General features: G+C 42.1%; 1 protein-coding gene across 1 annotated transcript in view; it reads left to right on the forward strand.

Annotated features, from left to right (window-relative positions):
- The first annotated feature begins 291 nt into the window (after positions 1–291).
- Positions 292–20742, forward strand: part of LOC149319328 (von Willebrand factor A domain-containing protein 3B-like) — a 98934-nt gene continuing 78483 nt past the window's right edge. The window contains exons 1-4 of the mRNA XM_089511482.1: positions 292–364; positions 13976–14053; positions 19165–19386; positions 20292–20386. Of these exons, the coding sequence (XP_089367608.1) occupies positions 14014–14053; positions 19165–19386; positions 20292–20386 (357 nt within the window). The 5' untranslated portion in view covers positions 292–364; positions 13976–14013. The remainder of the gene's footprint in view (positions 365–13975; positions 14054–19164; positions 19387–20291; positions 20387–20742) is intronic.

The raw sequence follows: 20742 nt of genomic DNA on the forward strand, positions 1-20742 counted from the left end.
AACCCATTGCATAACTTTGGGCGAGTCACACTCTCTCAGCCTCAGAGGGAGGCAAAGTCACACCTCCTTGTGAACCAACCTTGCCAGGGAAACCCTATGGCAGCTTCACCACAAGTCAGAAACAGCCTGAAGGCACACGACAACCACAGCAGAGGATGGAGGCAGACTTGGTGGCCGTGCTGCTGCTTCAGCCTCCAGGCTGAGTGATCCTCCCCTTGGTCCTGGAGGGGCGGTCCTGGAAGGAGAGCCCTGCCCTCCCAGCCTTAGCAACCCACTGTCTCCAAGGTCAACAAAAGCAAGGCTGGGACCCCGGGCTCTGTGGCGTCACAATGGCATGGAAGCCCCTGTCTGGGGGTCGAAGCAGGTGAGGAGGAGGGGCGCCGGCAGGGGGCGCGCGGGAGCCACTGCTGCTGCCCCGGGGCTTTGCAGGGAGGCTGCCCAGCAGCAGGGGAAGAGGGACAGCTCTGGCCAGGCAGCTCCCCGGCTGGGCCCTCTTTGCACTCCGGCCCCCTTGGCTTTGCTGGCATCTATCCAAGCTGCTGAGCACCTTCTTCCTTCTAACAGCAAAAATGAGTGAGAAGCTTCTTCTTCTTCTTCTTCTTCTTCTTCTTCTTATTTGCTATTATTAATTATTGCTATTATTATTATAGCAATAGCAAGTGCATTGCACTCCCTAAGTGGTTTACAGAGTGCATTGTTATTGTGAAATCGAAGGCTTTCATGGTTGACATCCATACTTTTTTTGTGGGTTTTTGGGCTATGTGGCCATGTTCTAGAAGAGTTTACTCCTGATATTTTGCCAGTATCTGTGGCTGGCATCTTCAGAGAATGCTGGCATCGAAGAGAGTTGGGTGTGTGTGTGTGTATGTGTATATACACTGTACTGTGTGACCCTGGGTAGGGAGGAGTGATTTCCATGTATTATTATGATTATTATTATATTGCTATTATTAATTGTTGCTATTATTCTTATAATTGTTATTATTATTATTATTATTATTATTATTGTGAGAATCAATCCATTTGAAATGTGGTGCTGGAGAAGAGCACTGGGGATCCCATGGAGAGCCCAAAAGACAACCAAATAGGCCCTCAAACAGATCAAGCCTGAAATCTCCTTGGAAGCCAAGATGATAAAGTTGAGGCTGTCATATTTTGGTCACGACATGAGAAAGAAGGACTCACTGGAAAAAATACTAATGCTAGGAAAAGTGGAGGAAAGTAGAAAGAGGGGAAGGCTGCATGCTAGACAAATGGGCTCTATTATTAAGGAGGTTGCAGGCATGAATTTGCAGGACCTAAGCAGAGCCGTGGAAGAGAAGGTGTCTTGGAGATGTCCCATCCACAAGGTCACCATGAATCAAGATTGACTTGAGAGCAGATAGCAAATTTATAATAATAATAATAATAATAATAATAATAATTCTATTAATAGCAATAATAAGTATTGCATTATTATTATTATTGCTATAATTGTTAATATTATTATACAGTGGGCCCTTGATATCTGCTGGAGTTTGGATCCAGGACCCTCTGCGGATACCAAAATCCAAAGCGGATGCTCAAGTACCATTATATACAGTGGTGTAGTAAAATGTTATCCATTATATAAAATGGCAATTTTCAAGTTTGTTTTTGGGAATCATATTATTTTTGAATATTTTCAAGCCATGGGTGGTTGAATCAGTTAATTAAAAAATCCATGCATAAGGAGGACCAACTGTATATACTGTTATCATCGGTATATTATAAAATGATTACTAGGTAATAATAATAATAATAATAATAATAATAATAATAACACTTTGTTATATGTTTTATTACAAAAGGAGCCTGCCTCTAGGTAGAATAAAGAGCGCCATTGCTGGTTGTTGCCCTTCAAAATTTCAATTTTTATTATTTATTTATTTATAAAGCTGGCAGAAATTGAACTATCATATACCATTGGCCTTCTCTGCCCATGGAGTCTGCAGCCATGGATTCAGTCATCCACGGCTTGAAAATATATATTTTTTAAAAATCCAAAAAGCAAACCTTGAATTTGCCATTTTGTATAACAGATGCCATTTTACTACACCATTGTATATAGCATCCATGAATGTTGGTATCCATGTGGGGTTCTGGAACCAAACCCCAGTGGATATGAAGGACCCATGGTGTTTTATTTTATTTTTAATAAAATAATAATAGATTATTATTATTATTATTATTCACAATTACACTTTTACTCTGGAGGAAAAAAATGCAAGCATTCTGCATATGCATTACAGAGTCAAAAGAACTAGGACTAAAGGAATCATCAGTTATCTGTAGTTTCACATTTGGCACAATCCACTTGACACCAGTCCAGACAGTCGTGTGCAACAAGGAGAGACCCTGTTCGCGGCAGACACTGCAGTTGTTTCTGTGTCTTTAAGAAGTGTACAAAGAAGAGAATATGCTGGCAGCTGCAGGACAGATTATTTTATGGTGAAACCTTTTTTATTTGCATAGAAATTTATACTGTAGGTCACAGGATATGCGGCAGCTTTTCCAGCCAGAGCTTGTGTTTACCCAGAGGTAAGTCTCAAGGTGCCTCTGTGTGACAGAAATAATGCAGTTTGACACTACTTTAACTGCTGTAGCTTCATCTTAAAGAAGAACTGGAATTTATAGTTTTGTGAGGCAACAGCACCCTTGGGCAGTGAAGGCCAAAGACCTTGTAAAACCTTAAATCCCAGGATGGCATTGGATGGAGCTACAGCACTCGTAGTGTCAAACTGCATTATTTGCTCCATGTAGACGCACCTGTGTACATTTATACAGAACTGAAAATGCTGGAGTCCTCTCAAGATTTTGACCCTGGTTGTCCTAACTGTAAGTTTCAGAAATCAAAATTATCTGGATAGTATTTACAGTGCATTCAAATTCACCTTACTAAAAGGGGTACAAACAATTTCAGTGTTTTTCTTTCTTTTTGCTGAGCAGAAAGACTGAGACACAGGGCCCATAAAGACAGGCCCAAATAAAGCTGCACCAGGTCACTTTGGAGGTATGCTTTTTAATAATAATAATAATAATAATAATAATAATAATAATAATAGGATTTATTTATATGCCGCCCAATCACTGGGAATCCTGGCGGCTTACAACAGAGGGGATAATAGATTGTAAGCCTCAGGCTTACAATCTAAAAGACAAGACACAATAGGAGAAGGGAATGGTGGGGGGGAGGGCATCAGGTCCAGCATTCTTCTCTCCCTCTGAGGCCTGGACCAAGGCAGATGGACTGAAGGGAGGGCTCTTCTTCTTCAGGCTAGCCCTTTTTAAATGACACATGCATCTTAGGCGGGATACAAACCGCCGCTTTGCGGCGCTTCCCCGCCGCTGCCGTTTGCTCCGCGCGGGAGCTACAGCAGCCAAACCGTGCGGCTCCCGTGCGGAGCAAAAAAGAAGCTCAATTTCTATGACGTTGTGAGGCGCCGCTGGCGCATTCGCGACTTCATAGGCGCCACGACACGTCTGGACGCTATGCGTCCAGTACGTAAAGATGGCGGCGCCCATGTGGAAGGGGCGCCGCCATCTTGTACGTATAGGATACATACTAGGGTTAGGGGGGTGCGGAAGCACCGCCCCTTCCTAACCCTAGTACGTATCCTATACGTACTATATGGCGGTTTGTATCCCGCCTTAAGAGGCCAGAAGCTGTACCTAAGTTGCACTCCAGTCTTCTGGCCTCTTAGGACACATGCATCATTTAAACAGCATACCTCCAAAATGACCTGAAGCAGCTTTATTTTGGCCTGTCTGTACGGGCTCACTATAACACAGCTGAATGCTCTTGTCCCTAAGCAGCTTATATAAATGAATCCCCCCTGAGAGCTATCAGCTTTAGAACCATTAATAATAAGAAGATTCTGTCTAATTACCATGTCCATGAAATCTATCCCTGGAAAACATGAGGTTTATATTGGATGATTGTAACAAACATATAATTTTTTTTGTAGTGTGCCTTCAAGTAGTATCTGACTTATGGCAAAGTTATTGTGGAGGTTTTTGGATGTTGGTTTTTTTTTTTTGCAAAATTTGTTCAGATGTTGATTTATTGCAATCCTAAATTGAATTTATCATGAGATTTTCTTGGCAAGACTTGTTTAGAGAAGGTTTGCCATTGCTTTCCTCTGAGGCTGAGAGGCTGTGAGTTGCTGAATGTCAAGCTATGGGTTTCCATGGCTGAGCAGGGATTCAGAGTCTTCTTCCAGAGTCCCTAGTCCAATGCTCAAACCACATCACCACACTGGTTCACTTTGAATTTTGGCATTAGGCTTGCATGCAAAGACCAAAGGGAATGTTTATTATAGATTGGTATAATGGCTGTTTGCTAATTACAATAACATTTTGACTGACTTTCTTTTTCTTATCTGTATGGCTCAGAGTTTGGGATCTGCAGTGCAGGAGCCTATGGTGGCCACAGTTGCTTGTCTCTTTTTCTAGAAGGATCTTTGGGAAAACCTTAACATAGGCAAGATACATACCGCCCTTTTGGGGCGGCCTGCACCTGCCTCTTTCCCCGACGGATCAGGGCCTCAGAGGCAACAGTGGTAGCCCCAGAGGCACTGATCTGCTGCTTTTCTAGGCCTCGGGGAAGCGGCAAAAAGCCGCTTCCCCGCAGCTTAGAAAGGGATGTCCTTGGGGTTTCATGCCCCAAGGACACCCTGACAGTGGCAGGGAAACAGAGAAAGGGGCCACTCGGCTCCTTTCTCTTTTTTATCACTGGCACAGCTGTGTAAAGGCTGCACCAGCAATACAAGCGACAGAAGGAGCTTCGTTTCGGAGCTCCTTCTGGCACCGCTGAAAGGCTGCCACAAGTGCCCTGCAGTACCATGCATGTGTCACGCCCACACCACTCCATTTGGAGGCGGCGCGGCTGTAGCATCATAATGGTGGCGTCAATGTAGACAGGGCGCCGCCATTACCACACCGCAGTTACATGCTAGGGTTGCGGGGCGTCTGTAAAGGACGCCCCGAGGCAACCCTAGCACGTATCCAGGCCGGTGCAAAGCGCCAGTCTGGATACCACCATAGTGTTATTTCTGGCTCCTTATAAAATGAACTACTTAAAAGTATAATTACTGAAATCTATTTTGTGCATTCATTTTGCTGAAATCTCAGTTGTGGTTTATTTTTTCTTTGTATTTGCAAGTCTTTGAGTTTGGTGCAGCATTGTGGAATGCAAAAGGTTGTTGCTATCCTAAAATTAAGAGGGTTAAGTGGACATTGTGTTATTCATGTTAAGAGGTCACATCTTGTTTTTCTAGGCTGGAAGTGGTTATATGGACATTAGTGGATCCAGGGCCACTGCTGGCCCATGGAGACATCATTTACAGGTATCATGACAATTAATGACACTGATATCAATAATTAATAGGGGTATTAATTAATACAGTTATTAATATTAATAACACAAATGAGCAGTACTAGAGTTTTTTGGTCCATCTTGGAGTATAGAATATAATTTCTTGCATTTTCTGCCAATTGTATGTATTGTGTATTTTCTGTTTTTATTTACTTATTTTATAAGCATTTTATTTACATCCTACCTTCCTCCCAATATGTGATCCAAAGTCTTTTCAAAAAAGGCTGAAATCTTTTCTGATAATCGTTCCCTTTCCTGTTATTCTTGCTCTTTAGGTCTTATCCTACCATTTCTTTAAAGTTTAAATTGGGTCACTTATAAAAATGATAGCCCTAATGTAAAAGTACAGTATGTGCCTAGTTGCACTGCTAGTGCTTCCATACATCAGAATGATCCACAGTGACAGTGTAATTTTGTATCTACCAACATAGAAGTAAATTCCATTAAGTTCAATGGGGCTTTGTTATAATTCTCAGATCCCTCAAATCATCTTCAACGTATGCCTAGACCTTGAATGAGACTTTTAAGAGTCTCCCATCTACATCCTTGCTCAAGTCCTGCAGACACAGGACTATGGCTTCCTTGAGCCTATCCACCTGTAAATCACTCTTCCTCTTTTCTTACTGCTTTCAGCTTTACTGACATTATTATCTTTTCGAATAGTCACAATATTGCAGCCTAATTTGCACATTCTCGTGAACCTTTCTCCAGAGAATGGGAGGCAGTATTCATGATCTTTCCTTGGAAGCCAAGATGACTAAACTGAGGTTCTTGTACTTTGGCCATATCAGGACAAGGCAGGACTTAGTAGAAAAGACAATAATACTTAGGCCTCATTCCCACTTACAAAAAAAGCATTTTATGATCTGAATTGATGGATTGATTCGACAGTAGAGTGTGGTTCCCAGTACATTCGCCCCAATCACATTTTTTCCCTGTAAAATAACCCCCTTGTGACTCACATTCATGAATTAATCGGTTCAAAATGGACCTGCTCCAGCTGGTTGAAGGGCAAATTTAAATTGATTCCGATCCGCATCTGGGTTTTTTTGTAAGTGGGAATGAAACCATCAGCATCAATAAGATGTGCATTAAATGGGCGTAGCTCATGGCCCCCCTCTATGAATCACTTCAGTGAATCACTTCAAGTGGGAACCAGGGTCATTTGAACCGGTTCAAACCAATTTGCAACCTGGTTTAAAAGGTAGTGGGAATCAGGCCTTAGGCGGGTTACACACCGCCAAAAAGTACGTGCTTGGTACGTACTAGGGTTAGGAAGGGGCATCCTTTCCGGGTGCTCTGTAAAGCGCCTAAGTAAGATACAAGGCAGTAGGAAAAGTGGAAGACCACACTCCAGAGGATAGACTAGAACAAAGAAGACACAGCCCTGAGAGCTTCCTCCACAATAAACAGGAGCCTGTTACAGGCAAAATGTTATGCCTCCCACAGATTTCCTATAGAATGTGTATTACAGCCTTCACACCTCTTTTGTTCACAAGTACATCATGGCCATTCATGTATCATCAACTGGTTGGCCTTTGCTTAGAGGCAGAAATGCAATTATTGGGGTGGTCTTCCTTGCTGATAGTCTGGTGACAGTTATGAACGGGCAGACAGATCTGATCATGTTTCCTTCTGGATTAATGTGTGATGTATTGTTGGTATATGTCAGTATCACATAAAGGATCCAGCTTTGCAGCAGAGCATTGGATGTAGTTAATTCTGTATACATTGCAGCTCTGAGACCAGTAACATTTTATAGAAGAATAGTTTTCACTAGTAAATTAAAAAAAATGTTTGTCTGCTTGTGGAAAGATAAGTCTCCCCATCATTCCTAGTCAAATGTAGAAAGCTACATGTAGGCAGCCTCCCAAGTTTCACAGTATTTTGACTGGACCTTTGCCAGTTTCTTGCATTGAATCTTTAAGCCTCTAAGCTTCCTGAGAAATCCATGCATTTATTATGGGGTATATAGTTATCCTTGCACAGATGGCTGCATCTGTTAAAATCTTAACATTCAGTACAAGCTCAGGCTCAAGGGATGTTCTTATGCATTTTCCCAAATCGAAGGAGAAGGCTGGCTGGCTGAACTCTTTCTGAACTTTTCAAGTGAATCTACAGTAGTTTAAATTGTTGAGTTTAAGATAAACCTTTTAATTATCTTCAAAAGGATATCAATGTTACTCTGTTGCAGCAAAACAACTAACTGTCATGTAGTATTTTTAAGACTTAACAGATTCATATATGTTTGTTTTATTCATTATTTATTATCATTATATCTGTTCTTTTTAAATGTGACACATTACTTCTTAAATTTCTGTTTGTCTAATTTCCTTTGGCTTTTCTCAGTTGAAGTATAAATTTCCTTTTCAATTAGAGTTTCCAACAATTTTGTTCCCTGTTAGAATCATTTTGTATTTTTCCCCATTTGCCATTAATTTAGTCCTGAGAGGTTCATGGGAAGAAATTATGCAGCTGGTATGAACTCTTACATTCTTCATGTGAAAAGAAGGTCTATAGTCAGCTGTAAAATAACATGGTGCGTTGCTCCACTATTAAAGATAAACCACCCAAATTAAACACTATTTAATTACACTGTTAACCCCAGGGTGAAATTGGGATTTGATTTGCCATGTAGTTATGTGTGTTTAGATGCCAGATATATATTCAGATATGAATGAACTGGGATGCCACTTGCAGTGAGAGATGGTTCCTGCATGGAGATTGATCAGCTAAACAAACCACAGATCTTCCAATCATGGTTTGTTTAGTGGGACATCCTAATCTTGGAAGAGCTGGCATTCTGGCTTTTCTCTCTTCAGAGAATTCAGAGAACTAACCCTAGAGACCATAACATTGGCTAGTTAAATTGTTATCCAGAAGAGAGAAAGGCTGAGGTGGATGGGTGGGAATTTAGAGTCTTTTAACTATTGGTTTTCACAATATTCTGGAACATATTTACCTCTCATACTGCTTGATACAGCTTTATTCTACTTCATTCAGAGTTCTCTATCAATACCTCCATTGATCTATGTTCCTTTCTTTTCATAATGTACCACTTTCTACTGTTCCTACTTTTTATTCATAAGTTGCTTTTCACCTTTTATTTTATTTGTGGGTCTGGTATATCTTACTCCTTTCTTGTGGGATCCGGTCCAATAAATATTAAAAATATAGCTTTGACAAGGAGCACAAATGGGAGCAAGGATGCCATCCATGCAAAGGATGCTAATTTGTAAAAGGTGACCACAACAATGAAATTTATTGCTGTCAAAATCCACAGTAATCATATGTTTTCTCTCATGACAGAATGACATCTTCAAAGGTCTTCACAATAGTTTTCCTTATCTGCTTTCCTTTGTAGTCAAGCTGTCCCCCAAACTCACTCTAGAATTGGCATTTAAATCCATCATGCTGTTCCTTCTTGGGAAATCCATCACCACAGTTATTGGAAGACCTTTGCCTTATTTGAAAATCATGGGCTCTCCCTACCCCTAAACAATACAAACTTCTAGACAGATAATTTGGCTTTTTCTGCTGAAAAGATTCTTCATACTATATAGAGGAAGAAGTGACCACAGGACAGTCCATTGTAACCTCAGCAATATTGTTGGTGGAAACAAATTGGTAGAACAATGTGAAGAGTGGACCTATCTCAGCCTGCTTTACCCTACTCCCTTTCCCCTCTCCCTTTGGGAAGACATTCCCTTAATCCCACCATTTGAAGTGCTCTCCCTCCTGCTTTTTCTCTCTGTGTCTATTACTCTGATGGTGAAATGGGTGAAAAGGTTAGAGTGGTTGGTATGGCACAAGCATACCACACTACATGTGCACAGATGACCACAGCAGGATTTAAACCTTCCACAGTCTGCATCCACAGGCATCAATCTTTCCTGTTAGACAAATAGAAATCAATGCGAGTAAAAGTGGGAGAGAGCCAGTGTGGCACAGCGGTTTGAGTGTTGGATTCTGGAGACCAGGGTTTGAGCCATGAAACCCACTGAGTGACCTTGGGAAAGTCACATGCTCTCAACCTCAGGAGAAGTCAATGCAAATCTCCTCTGAACAAATCTTGCCTAGAAATTCCCATGTTAGGGTTGCCATAAGTTGGAAACAACTTGAATGCACATAACAACAAAGGTGGAAAACATTTGTGTGTGTGTGTGTGCGTATGTGCAGTGAGAGAATAACAGAGTGACGAGCTGGCATTGGAGGATGCACCAAGGTTTCTGTCATCATTGCTATAACAACAGAAATTATAATTGAGCTATTGGAATGCTGTATTGGCATCCTCAGATTTTATGATTCCTATAATATAACAGTATTTAATGATAGCATTCCAAATGTCTGATGTATTTATTTATTTAATTAGTTTTATTGTTGTGTGCCTTCAGTTTGCTTCCAACTTACAGTGACCCTGTAGTTTGAGTGTTGGGCTGCAACTCTGGAGACCAGGGTTCAATTCCCCACTTGGCTATGAAACTGACTGGGTGACCTTGGGCAAGTCACACTTGCTCAGCCTCAGGGGAAGGCAATGGCAAACTTCCTGTGAAAAATCTTGCCAAGAAAACCCCCATGATAGGATCGCCTTAGTGTCTCTGTAAGTCAGAAACGACTTGAAGGCACAGAGCAACAACAAAGGTGACCCTATCTTGGGCAGGGGAGAGGATCTTGGCAAGATTAATTTGGAGGGGATTTGCCTTTGTTTCCCTCTGAGGCTGAGAGAATGTGACTTGCTCAAGATCATACGGTAGGTTTTCATGGCTGAGTGAGGACTCAAATCCTGCAATTTATAAAAATTATTCTAAAAAAATTGATTACAGTGTAGGATTTTTGTAAAGTAGGTCCCAATCTAACATTCTGGTCAGTGCATGCCAATTTTTCATCCTATTCATCATTAATGCTTAAAGGTAAACTTCTGTTTCCTTAGAGGCAAAAATGCACACTTTACTACTTGGTACTGCAGTCAAAGAGTCAGTGTTTGCCCTAGTGCTTCAATACATTTCAAAGTATTTAAAGTTGCCCAAGTAACTTTTGTTGTTATGTAAATGTGGAGTGGTAATAATTTGCTGTTGAACAGGTTTTAGAAGTAAAGGATCCCAGTCTGAGTGACCATAGAAAACAAAACAAAACAAACGCAGGACTGGATTTCTGATGTTTGGTGAAGAAAATTTATCAGCTGCCCAACCCACCCTGACTAGCAGCTGTCTTAGTACTTGAAAAGGTCTCCCTAGAAGGGCAGAGAGAGAAACCTCTGAAACAACAATAACACAATATGAAAAGGTATGGCTTAGGGGTAAGGGAAATCTCCCAAACCCAGGCACACCTCAACAGTAGTCTATTACAGCTGCCAAGCAGAAAATCAGTGTAAGTTCCATCACCTACTGCTTAAAGGAATCTTCATCTAAAGAGCTGCAATGGCTGCTGGGGCTAAATACCCAGATTGAGGTATTTGTAGTGGGCACTTGCTTCCAGAGGCATTTGGAGGGGCAGAAACCGAATCTTCCCAGTTCCTTACAGTCCTCCGAACAAAATACACATGCGCTACAGCAAAACGTTCTGGGAACGTTCTCAAGAAAAAGGGATGTGCTGTGCGGTAAAATGCGTTCTCATCATGTTCCCATCACGTTCCACTTTCCTCAATGCGGTAATATCTGTTCCCAGAACGTTCCCAGAACGTTCCGTCTCGGAACATTCTGAGAATGATATGCGATAATCTTCATTGTGTCAGTAGTCAAAGAGAGCCAGAATGGCATAATGGTTTAAGCATCAGATTACAATTCTGGAGACCAGGGTTGGATTCCCAGTTTAGGCATACATAATGAGATATCTTGGCTGTCGGACCCAATTCTAAACATGACATTTATGTTTTGAATATAGAGCCAGTGTGGTGTTGTGGTTTGAACATACCACTTGGGCTCAGGAGTTCAGAGTTTGATTCTCTGCTCAGCTGTGGAAATCCACTGGGTGACCTTGGGTGAGTCACACAGTCTCAGCTGCAAAAACCCAGTGATAGATTTGCCTTAGGGTTGCCATAAGTAAAAAAATGATTTGAAAGGAAACAACAACAACAGAAATACACCCTATACACATAGCCTGAAGGTAATTTTATACACAATATTTTTAATAATTTTGTGCGTGAAACAAAGTTTGTGTACTCAACCATCAGAAAGGAAAGGCATCATTATCTCAGCCATTTTGCACTTTGGAGTATTTTGATTTTCAGAATTCTATATAAGAGAGACTTGACCTATAATGTAATTTAAATTAATTCATTTCATTATTGATCTGTTTAAATTAACGACACTCTTAAATCAACATCATATATACTGTTGTTGTGTGCCTTCAGATCATTTCCAACTTATGATGACTCTAAGGCAACCTTATCATCGGGTTTTGTGAGGCCAAGAGTGCATGTCTATTCCCATGTTATATTATCAGTATTCTTAGTTTTACTGCTTGAAAATTAGAAGCTTTGTTCTTGTTGATGTCAGTCCAGTGAAAAGAAAATTACCAAAATAGTTTGCTGAGCTTAATTTTTTTTTTGCAAGTCCTGAAAATGTTTTTTACAAGCTGGTCGTGCACAAATGATGGAGATTAATTCAGGTGTTTATTATTCTAATATGCTAACGGCATTCTTGAAAAACCCTTTGAAAGGTCAGGAGGCTGTGGGTTTCAAAACTGATGTACATTAGTGCTCACTCTTGTCACAGCATACAGTTCTTCTCCTGACTTAACCTATGGCAGTTTCCCATTTTGTAATGGATTTTTTTTCATGGCACCACTGACAAGTGGTTTGATGGGTTACATGTAGCTCCTGTCTTAGCTTTGGCAATTATTACAGTGAAGGTGGGGAAAGAGGAGTGATTCATTAGATAATACTTCATAAGGACAGAGGCATAGTCTGATAGAAAAGGGCATGCTCAGTCCAGTGGGAGAAAGTACCATCCTGGTCAGTCACTAGCATCTGAGACTGTGCAGAGTGTTTGCCAGCTCAGGGCTTGGAAAAGTTGCTTTTCTGGATGCCAGTTCATAGAATCCAATATGGCCAGTGCCCATCCTGCCTGGAGAATTCTGAGGGTTGGAGTCCAAGCAAACAACATTTCCAGGCTCTTATGAGTTGCTGTAGACACCTCTGAGCCAGCTAACATAAGGCCACATCATATGTTCATTTTCAGTTCATACGCACTATATATAAACAAATCTTGTGCATGAAAGTACATATATACAGTATTTAAAAGCCTCACTTTAAATCATAGGGGGGACAAATGGTCCACCAGATGTTTTGGGACTTCAGCTCCAGTCATGGTTATACTTTGCCTATTTTGGTTAGGTCTGATGGGAGTGGCAGTCCAACAAGCCACATATTTCCCATTTCTGATATAAATACTTATTACCTTAATAGCAAACATGACTGAAGTTTTGCTGTGTATTTGCAGCTAGCAAAGACAAGTTGCAAGAGGTTACTATAACTTTCCCCCATTTCTTTATTTTTCTGTATTGAGTCAAATATGTTGGTTGTGAAGGACAGACATCTGGATAAGGAGATGTATATATACAGTCCTTCCTCTGAATTTGCGGGGATCTGTTCCGGACCCCCCCCCCTCCGTGAATTGGGAAATCCGCAGATATTCAAGCCCCACAGCCCCACAGGTGTGCGTGCCATTAACTTTAATGGAGGTTGCCCCTCCGCAAATAAAACCGCAGATCTCAAGTCCATGAAAATGGAGGGGCGACTGTAGGTGACAGTACTGTTAGCAAAGGATTATCATAAATGATTTAAGATTAGATGGAGGTAGACATGATGCATCCCAGTACACAACCTACTGTTCTCCAGGAACCTGAATTAATTTTCTGTTTTCAGGTTCAAAGAAATGAAGAGAAGCTTCATATTGTATATCTGTTTCACACTGTTTCAGACTGCTTGTGGGACTGCATGTCTGTTAAAGGTTTTTGGTCTGCTGCTTGAGGAGAAAAATAAAATGGTGTCTTACTCATTCCATTCCATGCATATAGGATGAACTGGGTCGACAGTTTAATTTTCCTTCAAATGCTTGCAAAGTGGCAGTGTTCACCACATGTGAGGAAGCAGACTAATTTAGAGGATTTAGGACAGGTTATATACACATACACTTCTGTCCTATGACACAAGGTAATTGTTGGGGAGTGATAGCAGATACCGCTGTCCCTAGTAGCTGATCCTTGAGGTTGTTGGTTCCCTTTACTTAATTTGTAAGGGCATGGCCTAATCTACACTGCAGAAATAATGGAGTCACATAACGCTTTAACTACCATGGCTCCATGTTATGGAATCCTTGGATTTGTAGCTTGTTGGGCACCAGATCTCTCTGACAGAGAAGGCTAAATATCTCACAAAACTACAAATCCCCGAATGCCAAAGCATTGAGTCACGGCAGTTAAAGTGGTATCAAACTCCATTATTTCTGTCGTACAAATGAGAGCTAAGATTCTTGTTAATAAAATTGTTGGAGCTCTATAATCTTTGTCCTGTGTCTAAAGTATTGGTTTAGTCTTGGATTGAATCACTGTAACAAAAATACCTTTTTATTCTGTTTTAAGGAGAACATAAAAGGAAGCAAAAAATCAACGTGGTCAGAATGACTGGTAACATGGGTAAACAGGTTGCTTGGGGTGAACGTGAGTATTTTAAGATGATGATGTTTTGTTAAATAATTTACAGCTGAAAGTTCTATTAAACATGCTTTGTGTTTTGACAACCGTGTTGACAGTCTCTGCAAAGCAGTTATTTTCTCTTTAGGGCATACATTACTATCATGATCAATTAGTTTATTCAAGTAAAAAGTAATAAGAATAACAATAAGAAATTACAGCAAAACCTTTATAGTCTGTGACAGTGGTGATGAAATTAAATTGATATTTGTGCAACAGGCGTGATGTCGTGGGATGTTTGTCTGTGCTCCAAATAATCTCTGAATGAAGCTTCCATCAACCTATATTTATTTATTTGCAGTTTTCTGGAAGATTGTTTGGCTAGGATTACCATTTCATGCAAGCCTCCATTACAGGAAGAATTGTGTGTGGGTAGGATGAGAAAAGGAAGGTCCAATGGGTAGGCATCCTAGGAAGTAGGTAAGCAAAGGGCTAGAAAGTGTGTAGTAGGTAGGAGGGCTGAGAGAAGAGTAGTAGTGAACTAGAAACAAGAAGGCAGTTAGCAAAGAAGGAGACTTGAATAAAAGAAGGGCAGAGGATTTACAAGGGAGAAGGGACTTAAGAACTCCAACTCCCAAGGCCCCTGGGAAGACCTGCGAGCCCCAGCCCTGGACTCTGCCTTCAAGGGGTGTGGCAAGGGAGAAGGGACTTAAGAACTCCAACTCCCAAGGCCCCTGGGAAGACCTAGCTTGGTTGCAGCAGAGGAATGATTTGTGTTGTATTCTTTCTCTGCTGCATTGTTGCTTTGTTGAGGGGAGAAATTATGGACATGGGGAGTGTACAGCTTGGGGAGGTAAGGGGTGATTGTGTTGGTGTGAGCGGGGCTCCCATTGGAGTAGTGTGGGGCAGGGGGAGATATAGCAGTAGGAGAGTGGAGTCATATTGGAAGGGAAGGCGAGATCGATGCATAATATCTATCTCTCCTTCTATCCACTCTCCTAACCAAAGAGATCTGAGGGTCAGTCCAACTGTACCACAAATCCTGTCTCTGCTCCTGTGCAATGCTAGGTCTGTAAGGAATAAGTCCCACATAATATACAGTCTTATGCATGATAAGAGCTGTGACCTGGCTTGCATCACTGAGACCTGGCTTGGGCCTGAGAACGAAGCGGTGTGGGCACAGGCCCTTCCTGCCGGGTACTCAGTTAAGGACCAGACCAGGTTAGGTGGGCAGGGGGGGAGGGGAGGGTGTTGCCTTGATCCATAAGAACACCTTTCCCTTAACCAGGAACCATGTCCGACAAACTGACCATATCAAATGTATTTACCTGACCCTGAAGGCCAGGAATAGTTTAGGGATTCTGTTGGTATACCGGCCACCCCGTGCGCTAACAGACTCCCTGGCCAAGCTGACACAGCTGGTCTCGGAGGTGGTGCTGGAGTCCCCTAGGCTTCTTGTCCTGGGGGACCTCAACATCCCCTTCGAGGCCAGCGATGGTCCAATTGGTGCAGCTCGGGAGTTCATGGCTACCATGACTGCCATGGGCCTGTCCCAATTGGTCTCAGGGCCCACACATTCTGCTGGTAATACGCTTGATATGGTCTTTTGTACGGACATGGAGACTCCGTGGGCGGAGGTAACTAATATCTCTGCCTTGTCATGGACGGACCATTTCCTGGTCAAGGTTAAACTCAAGGCATCTACCCAGATCTCTCCCGGGGGTGGCAGACCTATTAGGATGGTTCACCCTCGAAGGCTGATGGAACCCAAAAGGTTCCAAGAAGCCCTAGAGGGGTATATGGTTGGAACTGACAGCGATTCTGTTGATGCCCTGACTAACACCTGGGATACTGATCTCTCCAGGGCTATACACAGTATCGCTCCCAAGCGTCCTTTCAGGCCTGCTTCCAAAAAACAGCCCTGGTACACAGAAGACCTCAGGGGAAGGAAGCGGGTTCTGCAACGACTAGAGCGCAACTGGCGAAGACACCAGCACTTATCCGACAAGGCACTCCTGGACTCTCATTTGAAGGCCTACGGAGTGGCAATAAGTGCAGCAAAGCATTCGTTCTATGCTGCACGTATTGCGTCCGCGGAGTCGTGTCCGGCAGAGCTGTTCAGGGTAGTGAGGGAGCTTACTCAATTGCCCCCCTCCCTGAACCCTATTTTGGAACCATCCAAAGCCTGCTGTGACGAGTTTAACAACTTCTTTGCGGATAAAACCTCTCGAATAAGGGCTGATCTCGACGCCAGTATTTCTTCAGGATCCAGAGTAGAGGTCTCCAGAGCTTCCATGGACTGTTGTACTGGATCATTTTGAGTCTGTGAATACTGAGGAAGTGGACAAGATCCTTCGAAGTGTTAGGAAGACAACATGCTCTCTTGATCCTTGTCCCTCATGGCTAGCAGCTCAGGGGGGGACGGCTGTAACTGTTATGTTACGCCGCATAATTAATTCATCCTTTAGGGAAGGGCGATTTCCATCCAGCTTGAAATTGGCCACTGTAAAACCGCTGTTAAAAAAGCCCTCCCTAGACCCCCTGATACAAAGTAATTATCGGCCTGTCTCGCTGCTGCCTTTTTTGGGGAAGGTGATCGAGAGGGCGGTTGCTTTCCAACTTCAAGCTGTCTTGGATGATATGGATTTTCTAATCCCATTTCAAACTGGCTTCCGAGCGGGCTATGGAGTTGAGACTGCCCTGGTCGCCCTGGTCGATGATCTCCATCTGGGCATGGACAGGGGTAGCGTGTCCCTGTTAGTGCTCTTGGACATCTCAGCGGCTTTCGATACCATTGACCATGGTATCCTTCTGGAACGCCTGAGGGAGTTAGGTATCGGGGGCACTGCGCTCCAGTGGTTCCGGTCCTATCTCTCGGGTAGATTCCAGATGGTGCAGCTGGGGAACGTGTGCTCCGATAAGAGGGCACTCACATCTGGTGTCCCTCAAGGAGCCATTTTGTCCCCCATGCTATTTAACATTTACATGAAACTGCTGGGAGAGATCATCCGGAGACACGGGGCGCGGTGTTATCAGTACGCTGATGACACCCAAATATGTTTCTCTGTGTTTCCGACTGATGCAGTGACCAGGGATGGCATCTCTCCTCTAGACGCCTGTCTGGAGTCAGTAATGGGCTGGATGAGGGAAAACAGACTCAGCTTGAATCCAGAGAAAATGGAAGTACTTGTGATAGGCTCACCTGGCCCGGGGATGGAAATTTGTCTACCTGTCCTGAATGGGGTCACGCTCCCCCTGAAGGACTCAGTTCTCAGTCTGGGGGTGCTTCTGGACTCGTTGCTCCACCTTACATCTCAGGTGGATGCAGCAGTCAGGAGCACTTGTTATCAGCTTCGGCTGATACGCCAGCTGCGACCCTTCCTGGGCCGGGAGGTACATGCTCTGGTAACCTCTCGGTTGGATTTCTGTAATGCGCTTTACATGGGGCAACCCTTGTACCAAACCCGGAAGCTTCAATTAGTGCAGAATATGGCAGCTAGGTTAGTCACTGGATGCCCCAGGACTAGCCACATAACACCCATTCTGCAAGATCTTCATTGGCTGCCCATTCGCTTCCGGGCCCAATACAAGGTGTTGGTTATTACCTATAAAGCCCTAAATGGCTTGGGTCCGGGATACTTGGAGGACCGCCTCTCCCCATATAATCCGCCCCGCACTCTCAGATCGGCCGGGAAGCAATTGTTGAGGGTTCCTAATACGAAATACATCTCGACTGCACAGAGGGCATTTTCCATCTCGGCCCCGCAGTTTTGGAACTCTCTTCCCGGCGAGCTCCGCTTGGCTGCCTCCCTTGACCTGTTCAGGAAGAAGCTGAAGATCTACCTCTTCCAACAGGCTTTCCCCCATGCGTTGTGACATCTGCTCTCCCCCCATTACACTGGCACTTTTAAGCTAGTTTTTGTTGTGGTTTTTAATGTTTGCAATTTTTTTATCGTGTTTTTAAATCGTGTCTTAAATTTGGTGTAGTTTCGTGTGTTTTTATGATGTGGATACTGTTGTAAATTGTACATTGTTTTGTGCTCTTGTTGTAACCCACTTTGATCTCTTTTGGAAAAGCGGGCTATAAATAAACAGTATATTATTATTATTATTATTTAGGTAGATGAGGGATTGGGGTAGCAAATGTGGAAGCAACTGACCACATTCAGAGGACTGTAAGTCAAGAAAAGCATTGTTTCTTAGCAAGTGAGGACAGACAACAGAAAGCCTAAGGTCTAAGGAAAGTGACACAAAATAGGACATGGGTTTGAAAACATGGAGCTGAGATAAAAGTGAGTAGCCTGCATCCACACTGCTGAAATAATCCAGTTTGACACCACTTTAGCTGACGTGGCTCAATGCTGTGGAATTCTGGGCATTGTAATTTGTTATGGCACCAGAGCCTATTGTGGATGCAGCCTAGGTGAGGCATGGAATTAAAAAGAACAGCCACTGAAAAAGTGAGTTTGGGGGAAAACTTTATGATGGTGTGGGTATACTTGAAGCAGCAGCACATGCTTATTACTTAATGGTACCTCTGAATAAATGGAAAATTGAGTGTGGCGTCATTTGACATGTTGGAGAACAGGCAATACGTCTTTCTCCTTCCCTCTATAAAGCAACAAAAGGCAATTATTCCTCTATTTATTTTTGTACTATATTTTGTGCAGAGCCTGTTTGACAGCTATGAATGTCTACCAGCAGATTCCAAGTGTTCCAGAGAACATTAACATTTACTAAATAACCCTGATGTATGCTTAAGCACAATACGTGTTGAGTTCTATATCTGTTAGAAGACATAGCTTACCTTTGCTGTAAAGTGGTGTTCTCCTTATTTACACTGTATAAGAGCTTCCACAGTTTCCAGGGAATGATATTAAGGGAGGGCAACATAGTTCTTGGCCTGATTCCAAACCCAGTTCCAGAAAATGTGTTGGGAAAATGTTCTCAGGTGTCTTCTGCTCATGAAGGGAGTAATAACTGATCCCCTTTGAATTAACAACACCATTCAATAGTGTGTTTAAGAAGGAATAGTCATATGAATATAGTAAAATAACTTTGGATGACGTAGTTGAGGAAGGAAGTGAATGAAATTAGTTTTGCAATAAGTTTATGCTATCAGTATTTTTTCTTAACAGAACTTATTTTGGGTGGAAAGCCTAAAAAAGACCGTGAGAAATCTAAAAAAGACCATGAGAGGAACTTGGAAGAAAAGGACAGAAGGGATCATGGTATTCAGTGGGACTTGGATGTGCAGCCTCTTATCTCCTCTGCTAAATGGCTTCAGCTCCATGGGCTCAAGAGGAACAAGTTGACCTTTTCTCAGATTTTATCCCAGATTGGATTTCAGCAAAAAGAAGGTGTGATATCATAAAACAGGTTATGGAGGAAGGTCCCTTTCCCTTTTTCATGAGACATAGTCTGATCTTTTGGATATTTACAGATAAAAGATAAGATACAACAGCACATGTACAGAACTGTAGACATGTGGTCAATGGGACGTAAATATGTAGATATCTAGGATATAAGTAATATGCATAAGAAAGATGTTGCATGCAAGACATCTTTTAATTTTTCTTTCTTTTTATTAATTTACTTGTAGATAATGCATAAATATTTGAGGGGGAAAAATTAACACAGAGAGAAATTTCATATATATATGCAATCTAATTACCTTGCACAAGTATTGACACACACACATGTGTACGTGCCTTCGAGACACCTGTTGAGTTATGGAGATCCCCTTAATTTCATAGGATTTTGTAAGACAAGGAATACTACGTATACTGGTTTGTTACTTCCTTCCTCTGAAAGATTGCCTATAGCAGCTGGTATTCATTGGCCATCCCATCCAAATATTAACTAGGACTGACTCTGCTTAGCTTTCCACATTTTGTTGTGTCAGAACCTGGAATAATGGATTAAACTGGCATTGTTACTACATGCAACCAAGAAGTGCCAGCTTGATTTTATTTGCTTAATGTTTGTGCCACAGTAAAAAGTGTTGAGAATCTTATGTACATCAAATGATAATAATGCCAATTAAATCCAGTTCAGTTCCAGGTTGTAACACAACAAAAAGTGGAAAATTCAAGAGTGTGTGTCCGTATTGCTGCAAGGCACTATATATAACTATGATCATTTGTGCTGTTAATAAACAAATGCTGTGGTCATTTACATATTCTTAATAAGGCAGATGGTTGTACTGTCTCACATACCTTATTGTTCCAGAACGTCACACATGTAAAACATCTTTCTATTCTAGATTATGTATCTATATTGAGGAAACTTGTGGCTTCACGGTATGCAAATGGACTGTATTACCAATTCAGGACAGAACCGGATGGAAAGCTGTATAAAGTAAGTGTGACACATTTATAGCTGTCTTTTTGAAACATAGCATGAAGTACAATAATAATCTACAAAGCCGAACCTTTTCCAGTCTTTCCACCCCAACAAAATTGAACCACACCTCTAGAAGCCCCAGGTGTCTGTGATTTGCTATTTCAATATAATTTTACCATTTAGATCTACTTTAAGCCAAAATAAGTTGAGAAACCAGAACCAACCATCCACTGATGTTCTTGAAATTGCTAGATGTAGAAATCTGACTGATCTTTTGGTGCAGGATTTGGGAAGGGTTGTGTCTAAACTGGATGTGGAATTAACAATAAAGACTTTATGTTCATGCAGACTTTGTGAGCAAAGATAGCAGA

This window comes from Sceloporus occidentalis, unplaced genomic scaffold, assembly GCF_023333645.1.
Source record: "Sceloporus occidentalis isolate IW3139 unplaced genomic scaffold, rSceOcc1.0.p SCAF_2, whole genome shotgun sequence".
Lineage (NCBI taxonomy): Eukaryota > Metazoa > Chordata > Lepidosauria > Squamata > Phrynosomatidae > Sceloporus > Sceloporus occidentalis.